Source organism: Lampris incognitus, chromosome 2 (genome assembly GCF_029633865.1).
Source record: "Lampris incognitus isolate fLamInc1 chromosome 2, fLamInc1.hap2, whole genome shotgun sequence".
Lineage (NCBI taxonomy): Eukaryota > Metazoa > Chordata > Actinopteri > Lampriformes > Lampridae > Lampris > Lampris incognitus.
The window spans coordinates 39,502,447-39,516,235 of record NC_079212.1 but is presented as its reverse complement, the minus strand read 5'-3'; the positions used below and the strand labels follow the sequence as shown (position 1 = coordinate 39,516,235).

At 43.2% G+C, this 13,789-nt stretch overlaps 1 protein-coding gene across 3 annotated transcripts in view; it reads right to left on the bottom strand.

Annotated features, from left to right (window-relative positions):
* Positions 1-7,541: 7,541 nt before the first annotated feature.
* Positions 7,542-13,789, bottom strand: part of LOC130108191 (paired box protein Pax-7) — a 68,177-nt gene continuing 61,929 nt past the window's right edge. For 2 of the 3 annotated variants that reach the window (XM_056275048.1, XM_056275049.1), the window contains exons 8-9: positions 12,220-12,487; positions 7,542-7,657 (exon numbers count right to left, since the gene is read on the bottom strand). In XM_056275048.1, the coding sequence (XP_056131023.1) occupies positions 7,542-7,657; positions 12,220-12,487 (384 nt within the window). Of the gene's footprint in view, positions 7,685-12,219; positions 12,488-13,789 lie in introns of all 3 variants that reach the window. The other variant, XM_056275047.1, reaches the window with a different exon arrangement.

The following is a 13,789-nucleotide window of genomic DNA, read 5'->3' as shown; positions in this document are numbered from 1 at the left end:
CCATGTGAGCATCTGATGCAGAATCTTTGACAACTTTGACGTTGACAACGAATTTTCAGCTGGAAGGATCAGTCAGTTAAAATACGTCTGTTTGAAACACCAAGCTATGGCTGTGTCATGCAGATTCATAAGTCAAACCTACAAGCACCTCCTGCCATTTTAGATGGTTTTAACAATTCAAGTCCTCATACTGACATTTTCATCATTATCTTAAATTCTGGTTGCTTTTTGCTTGAGCACTGTGTTTTTGTTTGTTTGTTTTTTTTGTCCACAGTTCAATACCAATGCCGTTCACTTTTGTCTCTCTTACATTTTTCTTAATGTCAGTGATTATCTTTATGATTTTCTGGTCTGAGTGTGCATAATAAAAGCATCTAATATGCTATCATATCAAAACAGCGTTATTTTTATGCTACTATAATCTCTTAAAGCTTTATTTCATGCTCCTGATAAAAACAATTAAATCTTCAGGACTGACTGGCATGATAAGATTTCCCCTAAAACAGCCCCTTGTGGTCAGGTTTGAGGTGCAGGCCCCTAGGCACTGACGGCTCCTAACACAGGCCCACTGTAGGCTGGGGCACAACTACTCGTTTGTTGAGGGGTATGTATCATCAACCCCCCCCCCCTTCCCCCACCCCTATCGTCAAATTTCAGTATTGTCAGAACAGCATGGGGGAAGTCATTTGAGTACAAAATGCAATCAAAACTACGTGCAACAACCAACGAGATTAGTCAGAATGGTTTAGATGGAATTTCTGTTGAATAGTCGTTAAATATTCATCTTACTTTCTCATCCATTGAAGATTTAATTACATTTCTAACCAGCCTACATTTTGGACCAATAATAAACTAGGTTAACAGTCTATAGGTTAATGTTAATTACTGTTGATTAACATCACTCAGTAACAAACACAGTTGGCAAATCTTCTTCTGCCAAAAAAAAGAGTACTAATCACATTAAATTGAATCACCTTCAAAATATTTGATTGAACAAATTTCCTTGTTTAAGGTCCATGTTTGTAGATATCTCTCCATTATGATTTAAACGTAGGGGTTTGAAAGCCCAACAGAAAAGAGTGGGTCAGATTTATGGACTGATGTTACATCAAATGACAGGTATGCTTGATTGGTTATTGCATGAACCTTGCTTACTACTATGACTTTCGGCTGCTCCCGTTAGGGGTCTTGACAGAGGAGGGATCTCTCTCCCAGGATAGACAGACGTGCAATGTTGTGTGTACAGCATAAAACACAATTTACAGAACACAAGATTGAAAGAGATTAAAATAATTATAGTGGAATTATAAAATATATGAAGAATATTATGGGATGATGACAAGCAGTGTCCAGATGTCACCAGAACAGCCTAGGACCTGAGCCACTTGGCCACCATCACCATTTCATCATCGGCGGGTCACTCGATGTCGATTATGACCATCTACCGTCTGGGTCCCTCTGGGTCCTCAGGTGGGTGTAAAGGCCAATCCTGGAGCTGCATAATGAGAGGACTTCTGCGTGTAACAGCTTTTGTGTGGAGTGGCTAATGCACCTGCAGCCACACTGGCCTTGGTAGGGGGTGGCCAGAGTCCAATGGCATGGAGAACCAAGACGATTATGAACTATCTTCTGTTGCAGCCTTCATCCGACTTCACTGCCATTGTGACCTGGAGACATCTTCGTCAGTTCCACCATTGAGGTCTTTGTTGGATCGTGTTTCGTCTCGAACCTCCCCCTTGACCTAACCACCTTGGGTGACTCTACCAGGAGCCAAGCTCCAGGTGGCATAGCTCTTGGTGTCATTGGTACATGCAAGCTTCTCCACCAAAACAAGGAGGCGATCCAGGAGAAGATCACCATGTAGACCTGGCAGGAGGACAGATAACACATGTACACGAGGGAGATTCACATCGCACCATTCACATACATGGGAAAAGAGACAAGAAGAGACATGTAGTGTCCCTGGCTGATTGATGTTCGTAGTCTTAAACTGATGGTTTATAAAGATTTGCTTTATTAATAAATCCCTCCATTATTCAAACCATTTATCCTACTCTCAGGGTCGTGGGGATGCTGGAGCCTATCCCAGCAGTCACTGGGCGGCAGGTGGGGAGACACCCTGGACAGGCCGCCACACCGTAAGAGCTAAAGGAAGAAAACAAAAAAATGCCATTTATCATTTACAATAATACACCAAGAAAATATAGTAATATAACAATAGCAGGTCTGCTGTAAGGCCCGGGTCTGTCTGGCCTGCCCGTCATGTCTAATGTAATCCTAGCCGAAAGAAGCTGCTCCAACTCACAGACATGTGTCTCTAGTAGAGACAACCTATCTGTAATTGCAGAACAGTCACCACACACCATTGTTTTAATGAAGCTGCTTTGACTGCAAATGCAATAAAGCTAACTGCTAAGCTCAAAGCTAGTACACAGACCAGTAACGGAAGGCTGCCCACTAACACAAGTCGTTTGATAAAGAAAACTAGTGAATATAGCAATACGTGAAAAAAGCACTGAAAATAGAAAAATCAGTAGGACAAATGAAGAGGTTAGAGCAGAATACAGAGAAGGGAGAGTAAGAGAAAAAAACAGCAGTTATTGACGTCATGAAGCTGACCCTCACAACTTGATGCAACTAAGTTTCTCGCAATTTTTTAGTTAATTGCAAGGGCTGATACACAATGATACACACTGCAATTCTGATGAAACCCAGTTGCATGTTGCGTGAAAAAGTTTCATGTGTAACGTCGGCCGTAGATCACAGGGTGCCCCAATGCCTCACACTCTAGAATCTTTATGACATTTTAACTCTCATCATTGGTACAGTCATTGGACCACAGCCATAACGAATAATTAACCTGTCTTTTCCATGTGATCGGTCTAGACCGGGCTGTAAAATATTTCTATAATACAGTATATACCTATTTTAAATGTCAAAACAAAGACAATTGACAATGAAGACACATTTTCGTATCTTGTATATTTTTTACCATTGTTTTGCCCCCCCCCCTTCACGTAGTGCCCCTATGTGCTGCATATGTCGCATACCCCTTTTTTGTGCCTCTGACTGTAGGGTCACATATTGAACATCTCTGTTGACATGGCCGTCCTCATTTACACTGCCCCATTCATTCTGCCTTGGCTCTAATGGGGGATTTTCAGTGTCTTCAAGCACCAGAACTGTCATGATATCTACACTTCAAAGCCTGGGGATGTTTAGATTATCAAAGGGTGAATTAGATCATGATTAGTTTTTATGTCATAGCAAAAGAATTTAGGATTATAAAATTCATCGTGAAGTCGTTGGTGCGTGCTACCGACTAAAGCAGTGATTCTGCTCATTCTGTCAGCTCAAATTTAAAATTCATGTCTTTTCATGTGTATTCAGTACATGGCTCTTATTTAGATTGAGGGCTGTTGATCAAATATTATTGTATCAATGTTCACACCTGTGTGGAAAACTGTGTCAAAACATTTATCTATACATTTTTAATCATATATGGCAGTCTCAACCTCTGCCAGGGCCAGATGTTAGGTACATTTTTTTGACTGCTAATGCAAAGATGTAATTTACTACTGGGCTTGTGTCATGCCGTCGTCTCAGCTTATGTGTTTCTGTAACCAAAGTGAGCTGTACCACTAAGGTTTGAATAACATTTTATTAATGGTGTATTTCATGGGATAGAGATCTGGAAACCTTAGTGACCAGGTCTGCAGATGGGAAGTTTAGTGCTCGCCTAACCAATTGTTTTATGGACATTTTTACAGTGTAAAATCTAACCAAGTGTGCTGTCGTTAAGGAAACCATGGTTGAAAGCCTTTACTCTATAAGGAGCTAGAAGGATAAAATTAGTGACTGGGGTATTTGCTGGATGAAGATGGAAGTAGGCTGCACACGAACCAATTTGAAATTGTAAGGTTTGTAGCCAGAGACCACACATACAGAGGCTGTAAGAGCGTTGCATTAACCATGCTTGCTTCACACTATGGATCCTGCTATCATGTATTTATTCATTCTCACACACTAGATTCAATTTGTATGCACTTGAACAAGGTGAGGAATTACAGTGGTTCCCAACTTGGGTCATCAGGACCTGAGTAATGCTAGATTTCTATTCTACCAGGTGTCAAGCAATCTAACCAGGAGGTTTTAGACCTGGAACAACATATGAATGTAACACACTACTTGGTAGAATAGAAAAACAGCAGTACTAGAGGATCAGAGTTGGTAACCATCAACCAGTTAGTGGTGGGCTGTCAGGGCCTTTTCTGCTGGCCCTGTCAAAATCATAATTTGTTTTTTTTATAGTTAAATTGAAGTGTGCCTGGAATGTGTCTGAATTCAATTACTTGTTTTCTCCTGTGGCTGATAAGGGATTTCCTATGTCATGTAAATGCATCACTGCTCCTTGAACTAACACTAGTTTGTATTGCCAGCCTTTCATTGAAGCCCAAAGCTGCAAACTGATTACAGCTTGAAGTGACTATCATCAGCCAATCAAATTTTTGTGTTTAGTGACAGAACATCCCAGGGCCCTGCAATGTGTTGGTGCTAGCCCCGGTGTCATCATCAACTTTGAGCTTTAGTGTTTGGCAGGTTGGTTGCAAACTAAGTGCAATGGCTGCCGCATTCACAGCTACCGACGATCTTGTTGCCGATCACTTCTGTGTTCTTTGCGAATCTGGTAGGACACTGATAATATTGTGGCTATACTTTATTGAATTTATTGAAGTTGCGCGAGTGACTGGTGAACACTGAAACTGTGGAAACTTGATTGTTATCTCCGCCAGGCAGTAAAACACACCTGAAGTCTTTTTAGTAAGGGCCCGTTCTCCTGGTAGGTGAAAAAAGGGCTGGTTTGTCGCCAAGTCCAAGCACCGGAGAGGGGAAGATATGCCTGGCGGAGATCTGCACTCCACTGAGTGCACTCTTCTAGTTGTTTTTGTGCCATGTGGTGTGTGTGTGTGTGTGTGTGTGTGTGTGTGTGTGTGTGTGCAATCTGGCTGCTGAATGACATAAAGGAAGATCTGATGGTGATGCTACAGTAGCTACTATAGTGCACAGTGGTGTGTGTTGTGGTTGCTGAACATCAGCTGTCTTGTTGGTGTTGAGTCAGTAGGGCATGTAGTCCAGGATAGTGTATTTTGTATGCGGCTGTGTTGGCTGTATTGGCATCCATATGAGACATTTGTGTGTGGGTAGGGGGGTGGGAGGGTGCTGTTCGTTACAGAGGGCCCTGACTGAAACCCCCATGGTACACTACTGCCAGTTAGGATATTAACCTGTTCCTTCAGGGATTATTTTACGTACACAAGAGTCCAGAGGGTAAATAATTAAGATGGACGATGACCTTTTACAAAACAATCACGGCATTAAAAGGTACTCTAACAAAGCTGCTGCAGGTTAATGGGAGAAGAATGCCAAAACACCTCCGTAGTCTTGGTCCAAGTGTAGCACTTTAATGAACGGACAGTTTAGGCCAGTGTTACAGTTGACACACCAACAGGCTGAGGGGAGTAAATGCTGATACAAATTTCCCACTAGTCTAAATACTTCATACAGGTAGAATAAATTATGCCATGGTAATATACACACATGCTGAACAAAAAAAAAAAAAAGAAAAAAAAAATAGAGACCAAAACAAGTAGAGACAAAACAATGGGTAAACAGGCGGAGTGGGGGCACAAATGAGCATATCTATACATTTGATCACATGTTCTTGGTCCTCTCATCAGCTTGTGTTCATAGAAAAAGAAAAAGTACATAAAGGGTTGTGCTAAGTGCTGGTTGCCTCGTCATTTGAATAGGCCGTCTATGGTCGTTTTCGTTATTCGATGACATTTTCATTTGAGTGTGGTTTATACTCTTTAGTCTGTTTTAGGATTTTTTTAAAAAAAGCCACTACATGGGAGCCAATGAGTGCAAAAGGCCCTGACAACCTGGACATAGGCATAACCAATCACCCGTAAAGCTCCTGTTGGTGCAACAACTCTCTAGGGGGGATATCCACCAAGGAGCGTTGGGTGGGGGGGAATGTGCATAAACTCAAGACAAGTGAATGTTAAACCAAAAAAATAAAAATAAAAAAGGTAACAAATTTAAACTTGAAAGACGTTTCAGTTGTATCATCCTTAATGACATTTTTGTCTCGACATACTCGTCTACGTCACCTTTCACACCAGGTATTTGTACAGACGTGTTCCTTTATAACCGAGCAATATACAACCCGCACTTGTTCGATGGCACTTTATTCACAATTTGATGGACTCGTTGAATTTGAACAGTCTCGTTCTCGCGGCATGATGTGTAAATGGCTAAATTCACAGAGTTCCCTGCATGAGCCGAGGCTCGAGCACTGAGCCCGTCTCTGGGACGTTGTCGCAAATTTAGGAAAGAATGCATCTTTTATTGGAGGAATCATTTCGATAGTGAAGAAAAGCGTGGGTTTGTTTTCTTATTCAAAGTGTTTGGGGAAAAAAAGCATAAAAGATGGAATGCATCTCCTTTTGGTCTTGAACTGTCCTCCAACCCATAATCCCGTAAATGACTTTGCTGCGATATCACGCTTCGCTTTATATATGTCGTAAGATACAGTGAGCCACCATGTAACGTTGCTGTTTAGCTCCTCGGGCGGGGCTGAGATCGAGGCGGAGTTTTCTCACAAGTCAACACACACACACACACACACACACACAACCTCTTTGTTTTCCTGCATTTCATAACTTGGCTCGTCTGCTTCTCACATGAGTCCTTTCCGGTCCAGCGTGTAGGATAACATTTGTGATTTAAAGAGTTAGCGATGGACAGCAACAGCCCATTTCCGTAGCTGAATAAAAAGACGAAGAGAAGAGATGGATTTGGACGTTGGACTGCCTTCTCTCTATTCGTTCCCGCCCCCTATGTGCCGCCTTCGCCCATACCCCGACATCCGTTTCAGTTATATTTAGGGAAACAACTGGAAAGTAAACGATAAACCCATGAGAATCATAAGAAGAACATCCATTAGCAACATCCACAATAAAGTTGACAAAATTATAATATTTAGTACAGAGGTGTCTTATAAAATGAAATATCCAACCGGGCGGAGACTGAATATGGCTAAAGGTTCGCCTACGCGACCGCTCGTGGACGCCACGTGCCTTCAGGTGAGCTGGTTGAAAACAGTACTGCAACGACGCTGAGTCTGTTTGACCTTCAACCCTTTTTCCAAAGCTCTTGTAAGCATCCTGTGGACAAGAGGAGTAGCAGTTGTGGAGCAGAGAGAGGAGGCACATGGCGAAGTCTCACAGATCCCCCCCCCCACCTCTTTCTTTTGGGGGAATGGCTGACTCCATCCGCTCCAGTTTGATATACTTTGTCAGTGTCCTCCGTCTCTAACCACACGCCCGCATGCTGTCGCTCTCCTGAGGGATTGCAGGGTAGGGGCGGGGCGAGTGAGGGGGCGGGACCGGTGGGCGGGGCGCATGGGCAAAATTGGGGCGCACGGATGTGCCGGCGGCAAACGGGTGGTGGCACCGCAGCGCTGAGCGTGCACACAACTAGTAGGCTTGCCCCGTCTCCACCTGTAGGAGTCCTAGCACGGCCGAATGGTCCCCTAGCTTCATCCTGCGCTGGGTGGTCAGGCTGACATTCTTGGCCAGGTAATCCACAGCAGCTGAAACACACAAAGGACAGTAGGGAGCTTAAATTACAGTACGTAAGTGAAACTCATTTCTGTTACATCAACTATTGTTACACTCGGCGACACCGAAGAGGCAGATGGGGAATTGCAGGTATCTTGGGAGCTGGGGAAGGAACAGGGGCAAAAAGTCTCAATAGAAGATCACTGACATCATAAATAGGAGGGAAACTCGAGTGAGTGTTACAGACACATCAGGGTTGTTTACCACGCCAGCCAGTCCGCCCTCTTCAAGGTGACATCTACCTTGTTAAGCTATAACTAGCAGAATTAAGTCACCTGTGCCACTGCAGGCGGTCTATGGGACCCGTCAGAAGACCTCAGAGTGGTGCCACACCAGTTATCTAGTTCACTGTGAATGCTGTGTGATCATATATGATACGATACAAGTCAACTGACCTTCCCTCGCCACACCAGTTATCTAGTTCACTGTGAATGCTGTGTGATCATATTATGATACGATACAACTCAACTGACCTTCCCTCGAGCAGGACGAACTGATCCTGTACTATAGCAAATGGTCTGGATAGCTGTTTCACACTGTACTGTATGTAGCCTGTCGGGCAGGACTTCCTTCAGCCTCACGGAGGTGCTTTTCATTAACACTGAAGTCACCGAACGAACAACAATTTCTGCCGATTTGGAATAATTTATCTTGAGCGTAAATCAAGTAATCAATTTCTGTGACCTGAAGTCACACCACGGACCAGTCAGTCCCACTTGGATAGGTAGACTCATCCTTCGTTTCCCGAGGAGGGGGGATGTACGTGGCGTGCCGGGTGTCAGGACAGTGTTTTCAGTGACAGACAAAAGGAGTGGAATCGGAGCGGCGGTTTAAAAAGAGACAGACACCAGTCACTATTCTGATTACGGATATTAAAAGGCTGGCATCCTAAACTTGGCACCTTTCTCCTTCCTTTCCTGCATCTGGGACGTCACTCCGTTGGATTCCCCTCCCTGGTTCAGTTGATGCTAACCTGTCCTTTGTAGTCCAGAGAGGAGGAGGAGGGGTTGACAGGATGTGTGATACGACACCGTGTGTGTGTGTGTGTGTGTGTGTGTGTGTGACAGACTTCTGGGCAATGCCAGACTGCTGTCTGGGGGGGGGGGGGGGGGATAAGTAATCAGGACGTGTTAGCGTGTCACTTAGCATGTAAGTGTATAAAAAGAGGAGCTGTCATTTTGTGCTGGGAAACGGTAGGAAGCGGCACACCTGTGGGTGGGCAGACCTGTCTGCCAAGATGCCAGTCATCTGGATGGCTGATGTGTGTGTGTGTGTGTGTGTGTGTGTGTGTGTGTGTGTGTGTGTGTGTGTGTGTGTGTGCGCGTGCGTGCGTGCGTGCGTGCGTGCGTGCGTGTTTTACACAGGGGTTTAGTGAGCCCCTCCCAGGAGAGCTATTTTTTCCTGTCAACTAGGTTTACACCTTTAATCCCAGTCAAGCAGACACACACTAAGAGTCCTCTGCTACTGAGATAGAGCCCATCTGATAAAACAAACAAACATGCACACACATGCACACACGTCTCTTGTCATTCTGACGGTATGGGCTTTTAATCTGTCATGTGATTCCTGAATTAGAACAAGAGAAGAGTCAAGTGTCTCAAATGATATGGTAAACCTGTTTCCTTTAGGGAGGGAGGGGTGTGGGGATGGGGGGGATAAGAGAGGGAGGTGGGATCGGGGTGTGTCGGGATGCTGGAAGGCCAGAGCCAAACCCCGACATGTCGGAGAGCTCCAGCACACAATGATAAAGGAGTAGCACTGGAACAGTTCCTGTGTTTTTAAGGCGCATAAGCCAGGAGGCCCGAGAGAAGCGGGAGATGGGTTTCTTAGAGAATCTATCTTTTTCAAGTCTCATCTATTTTTTTTCCATTCAGTGCATATCAGTATAATAGTTTAAGATTAGGTGAAAACCATCTTTTCCATAGCTTAACTCCTAGTGATTTCTTTTTCTGTTTCTTTTTCTGTTAAATTACTGACCTATGAATATGTGGGAAACAGTTGTGTTACCAAGACTGTTGTTCTTATCAATTCTTGTCCGCTCACGTGATTATTTCAACATACTTAAACAGCTGAAAATCTCCAAGATCAATTATTTTTTTTAAGATCTACCAATTTTTTGACCTCATGACAAGTTATTGATTTAGTGTGCAACATTTCCACGATTACAGCGGGGGAAACGTGATAAGGGACGCGGAGAAAGCTGTTTTATAAAGTCAATAAATGGAAATATGCACAGAGGAAAAGACAGCGGAGCTTAGAAAATGGTTCCCCCAACGAAAATCTTTCCCGCTCCCTCCTCTCAGGGAGGCCGAACATGGACGACACGAGTCTGGCGACATTAACAGCCTCGATTAAATTCGATTTTTACCGAGATTGCATTCCTGGGGTCAACATACAGGAAACGTTCACGAGTAAAAAGAAACAATGCCGTAAATACAGATTTAATCAGCGATGGCAGAAATACGCCAGCCATAACTTTTGCTTTTTCTGCCCGTGAAACATTTGATTCATTCATTCATGCTTGCACACAGCTGATCTAATTCAGAATCACAGGAGGCCTGGTCCTGTCTGGCAGAAGGCAGGGAGACATGCTGGACAGGTCATCAGTCCACTATGCCCCCCCCCCACACACACACACACACACCTGTTAGCAAGCGAGGCTCTGAGTTTGAACCAAGGACCCTCTTGTTGTTAGACAAGATCACCAAGTCATGGTCAAATATCTGATTTGTCCTTAAAATATACACTGGAGAAAATTTCTCTCAATATTTAAAACTTTTTTTTTTTAGCTTACTTGTTAGCTGGAAATACATTGAAACATTTTTGAAAATTTACTGGCTGAAAATTCTGATAAGAATTTATGTGTAAAATATTTGTTCATCTCTGTGTGTATGTTAAGTGTGGTGGCTGTGGTGTAAAGTTAACAAAATAGTCTTTACGGCTACATGGCTCCAAAGCCACATTGTGTTCTCATCATCAGGACTAAATTGAGCACAGAAACACCATTGTACACCATTATACACCACTATACATCATTATACACCACTATACGCTGCTGTACACCACTACACACCGCTATACACAATTATACACCACTATACACCACTGTACATCATTATACACTGCTATACACCACTATACACCATTAGACGCCACTATACACCACTATACACCCTTATACACCGCTATACACCACTATACACCATTACACACCACTAGACACTGCTATACACAACTACACACCACTATATACTGCTATACAACACTGTACACCATTATTCACTGCTGTACACCACTATACACCATTATTCACTGCTGTACACCACTATACACCATTATTCACCGCTATACACCACTATACACTATTATTCACCGCTATACACCGCTATACACCACTATACACCGCTATACACCACTATACACCATTATTCACCGCTATACACCACTATACACCATTATTCACTGCTGTACACCACTATACACCATTATTCACCGCTATACACCACTATACACCATTATTCACTGCTATATACCACTATACACTATTATACGCCACTATACACCTTTATACACAACTGTACACAACTATACACACATTTACGATATGCAATATTAACAGTTTGGATTCCTTTCCTCTTCACTTTACCTAATGTCTATCTTGTCAATAATTACAACAGTATTAACAAAAATCCCTCTTGGCTTACTCCACTTTCACATAACCTTTCCCTCAAGACCTAAATTAATTTTTAATTGAAATCTCTAACTTATTAATTAAGATTAAAAAAAGCATAGTATACATAAAGTTCAGACTTTTAAGAGAATTTCTTGCTCCAAATAAGACATTTTTAACACAACTCCTTCAGTTTTAAAATAACAATTTTTATTCATATTTATGGCTATTGTTGTTCTGTTAAGCAAGTTGTGACAATCATTTAGTGCAGTTTTTCCTTCTGTAACTTAACCTTTTCTTCACCTTTTTCTCTTTGAATGTGCACATATAAATAAAAGAATATAGCAAATATAACATAACAATATCTAATATTATATATACATATAAAAAAATGAATGTACTTATCTACAACCCCAGATTTAATGGACCATTAAGAGACCATCAGTCAGGACATTAGATTGTGCTATATAATTATTTGATATATAAATGCTTTTCTTCAGGTCAGATTCCCCCGAAATCTGATGAAACAATTTGTTAAATACAGTCTGGACACATAGCCACAATTAGAAATACGTTACTTCATTGCTTGCAAAAAAAGGTGTTTTTTTCCAAAACACCACTAAATCTCTCATTTCTCTCTTCAAAACCAGTACACTAGCTATGAACAGAGATCTTTGCGTCCATAAAGTCGTTCTTCCATGAAACACCACCACTTTTGTTCTCAAGGGTGTGCAAAGTCAACAAACACCCCAAAGTCCTCAGCTTTAATTTGTTTTGCACTTTCGAATCTGCTTCACACTCACATAACTAGATGAACCGAAGTGAGCTAAGAAGGCCATTTGACTCGACGCTGGCAGTACTCACTTTGGCTGTACTGGCTGTACTGGTATCCAGCGGTGGCGGCTCCCGGATCCACACTGTAGCTGGTGGTGCTGTAGGTCGGGGGGCAGTAGGACTGAGAGGAGGGCAGGCTGTCCACTGTCTTGATGGAGGCCTCGGCCGAGCGCTGGCTGCAGCTGGCTGAGATGGCGCTGGACGAGGAGGAGTCCAGACTGGCGTGGAGTGGCGAGATGGAAAAGTCGTGCTGCGGCTGCGAGGGAACGCCACTGGGGTTACTCAGGATGCTCATCACCTACACAAAGCAGCAATGAAAAAAAAAGAGAAAATGTTGGAGTGGGTCAGAGGACTACTGGACACAGATTTTCAAAGACATGAGCTACCAAACGACCAATGCCATGACTCTTGTCCCATCAGTTACATCAGTGAGGGAAACAGTACAGAAGCAATTGTTACTGATGAGTTGAGTTGCAGTTATCTATAATATTTCTGTCTGTGTTTGCTATTTGTTCAATAAAAAAATTAAATGGTAAATCTCGGGTAAATCTTAGCTCTTTAGAGCAAAGTGTACAAAAAATGTATATCCAAAGAAATGCTAAGAATTTCAAAGAGGAGGGGTAGAATATACGACACGAGGCGGCAGAAAGAGGTGCTAAAGAGGAGTAACAGCATGAAGAAGCGAGGGAAAGATGGGACGGTAGAATGGGTAGGGCGGATGGGGTATACTGGGGGCGGGGAGGGGGGTGGATATTGGGGGGCATCGGACTCCGTAGATGCCTCATGTCCCGAAGCACCGCTCCATAACAAGCGCTTGGGGACCGGCATTAATCTGTACAGCCCCCACCCACCCCACCACCCCAGGCACCTCTTAGACTTCCCCAGCCAACTTCATGAATGATTCAGCTGTTTAAAGATCATAAAGAGTTCCCATTAGATGCCTCTGGAGATTAGCGGCAAGACAGAGTGCAGCTACACACTGTACTGGGTGAAAGCTGCTACAAGTAGCCCTGCCAGTCAAAACGCATGCTCTGGAAAGACAAAATGTGCTCTCTCTCTCTTTCTGTCCTTTTGTTTTTCAGTCACGCACACACACACACGGGTCTTGACCCCCAGACAGCTGCCCAGTTGATCCATGGGCAGCCGGTGAATACGCTGTTCGTGTAGCTAAACCAATTAGCTGTGAGAGGAGCTGGCAATACAATCAAGACCAAAAGCAGCCCCTTGAAACTGGCTGTTATCTTTATCTGGACTCAACCCAATACTACTTCGCAGGTACCCACGCCTCCAAAGACACACAAGCAAAAACACACATACTCATACGCACACACTAGCACACCTACAGTAAATGTCCAGGAAAAAATAAGGTACACTGAATGGCTGCATATTAAAACTGGCAAAGCTGTTATTTCCCATGGCACAGTGTGGTCAGTTGGACTTGGGAGGGTGTTTGGGTTCACCGAGAGCAACCACAGAGAGTCTCATGCATCGGTTTTACAATGTTAAACAGATACCAGGGGATTTGGTACCAGATTTACTGCTATAATGATGAGAAGATAAAATATTTTGTGATGATTACAAATCATGTGACTTTGGTCAC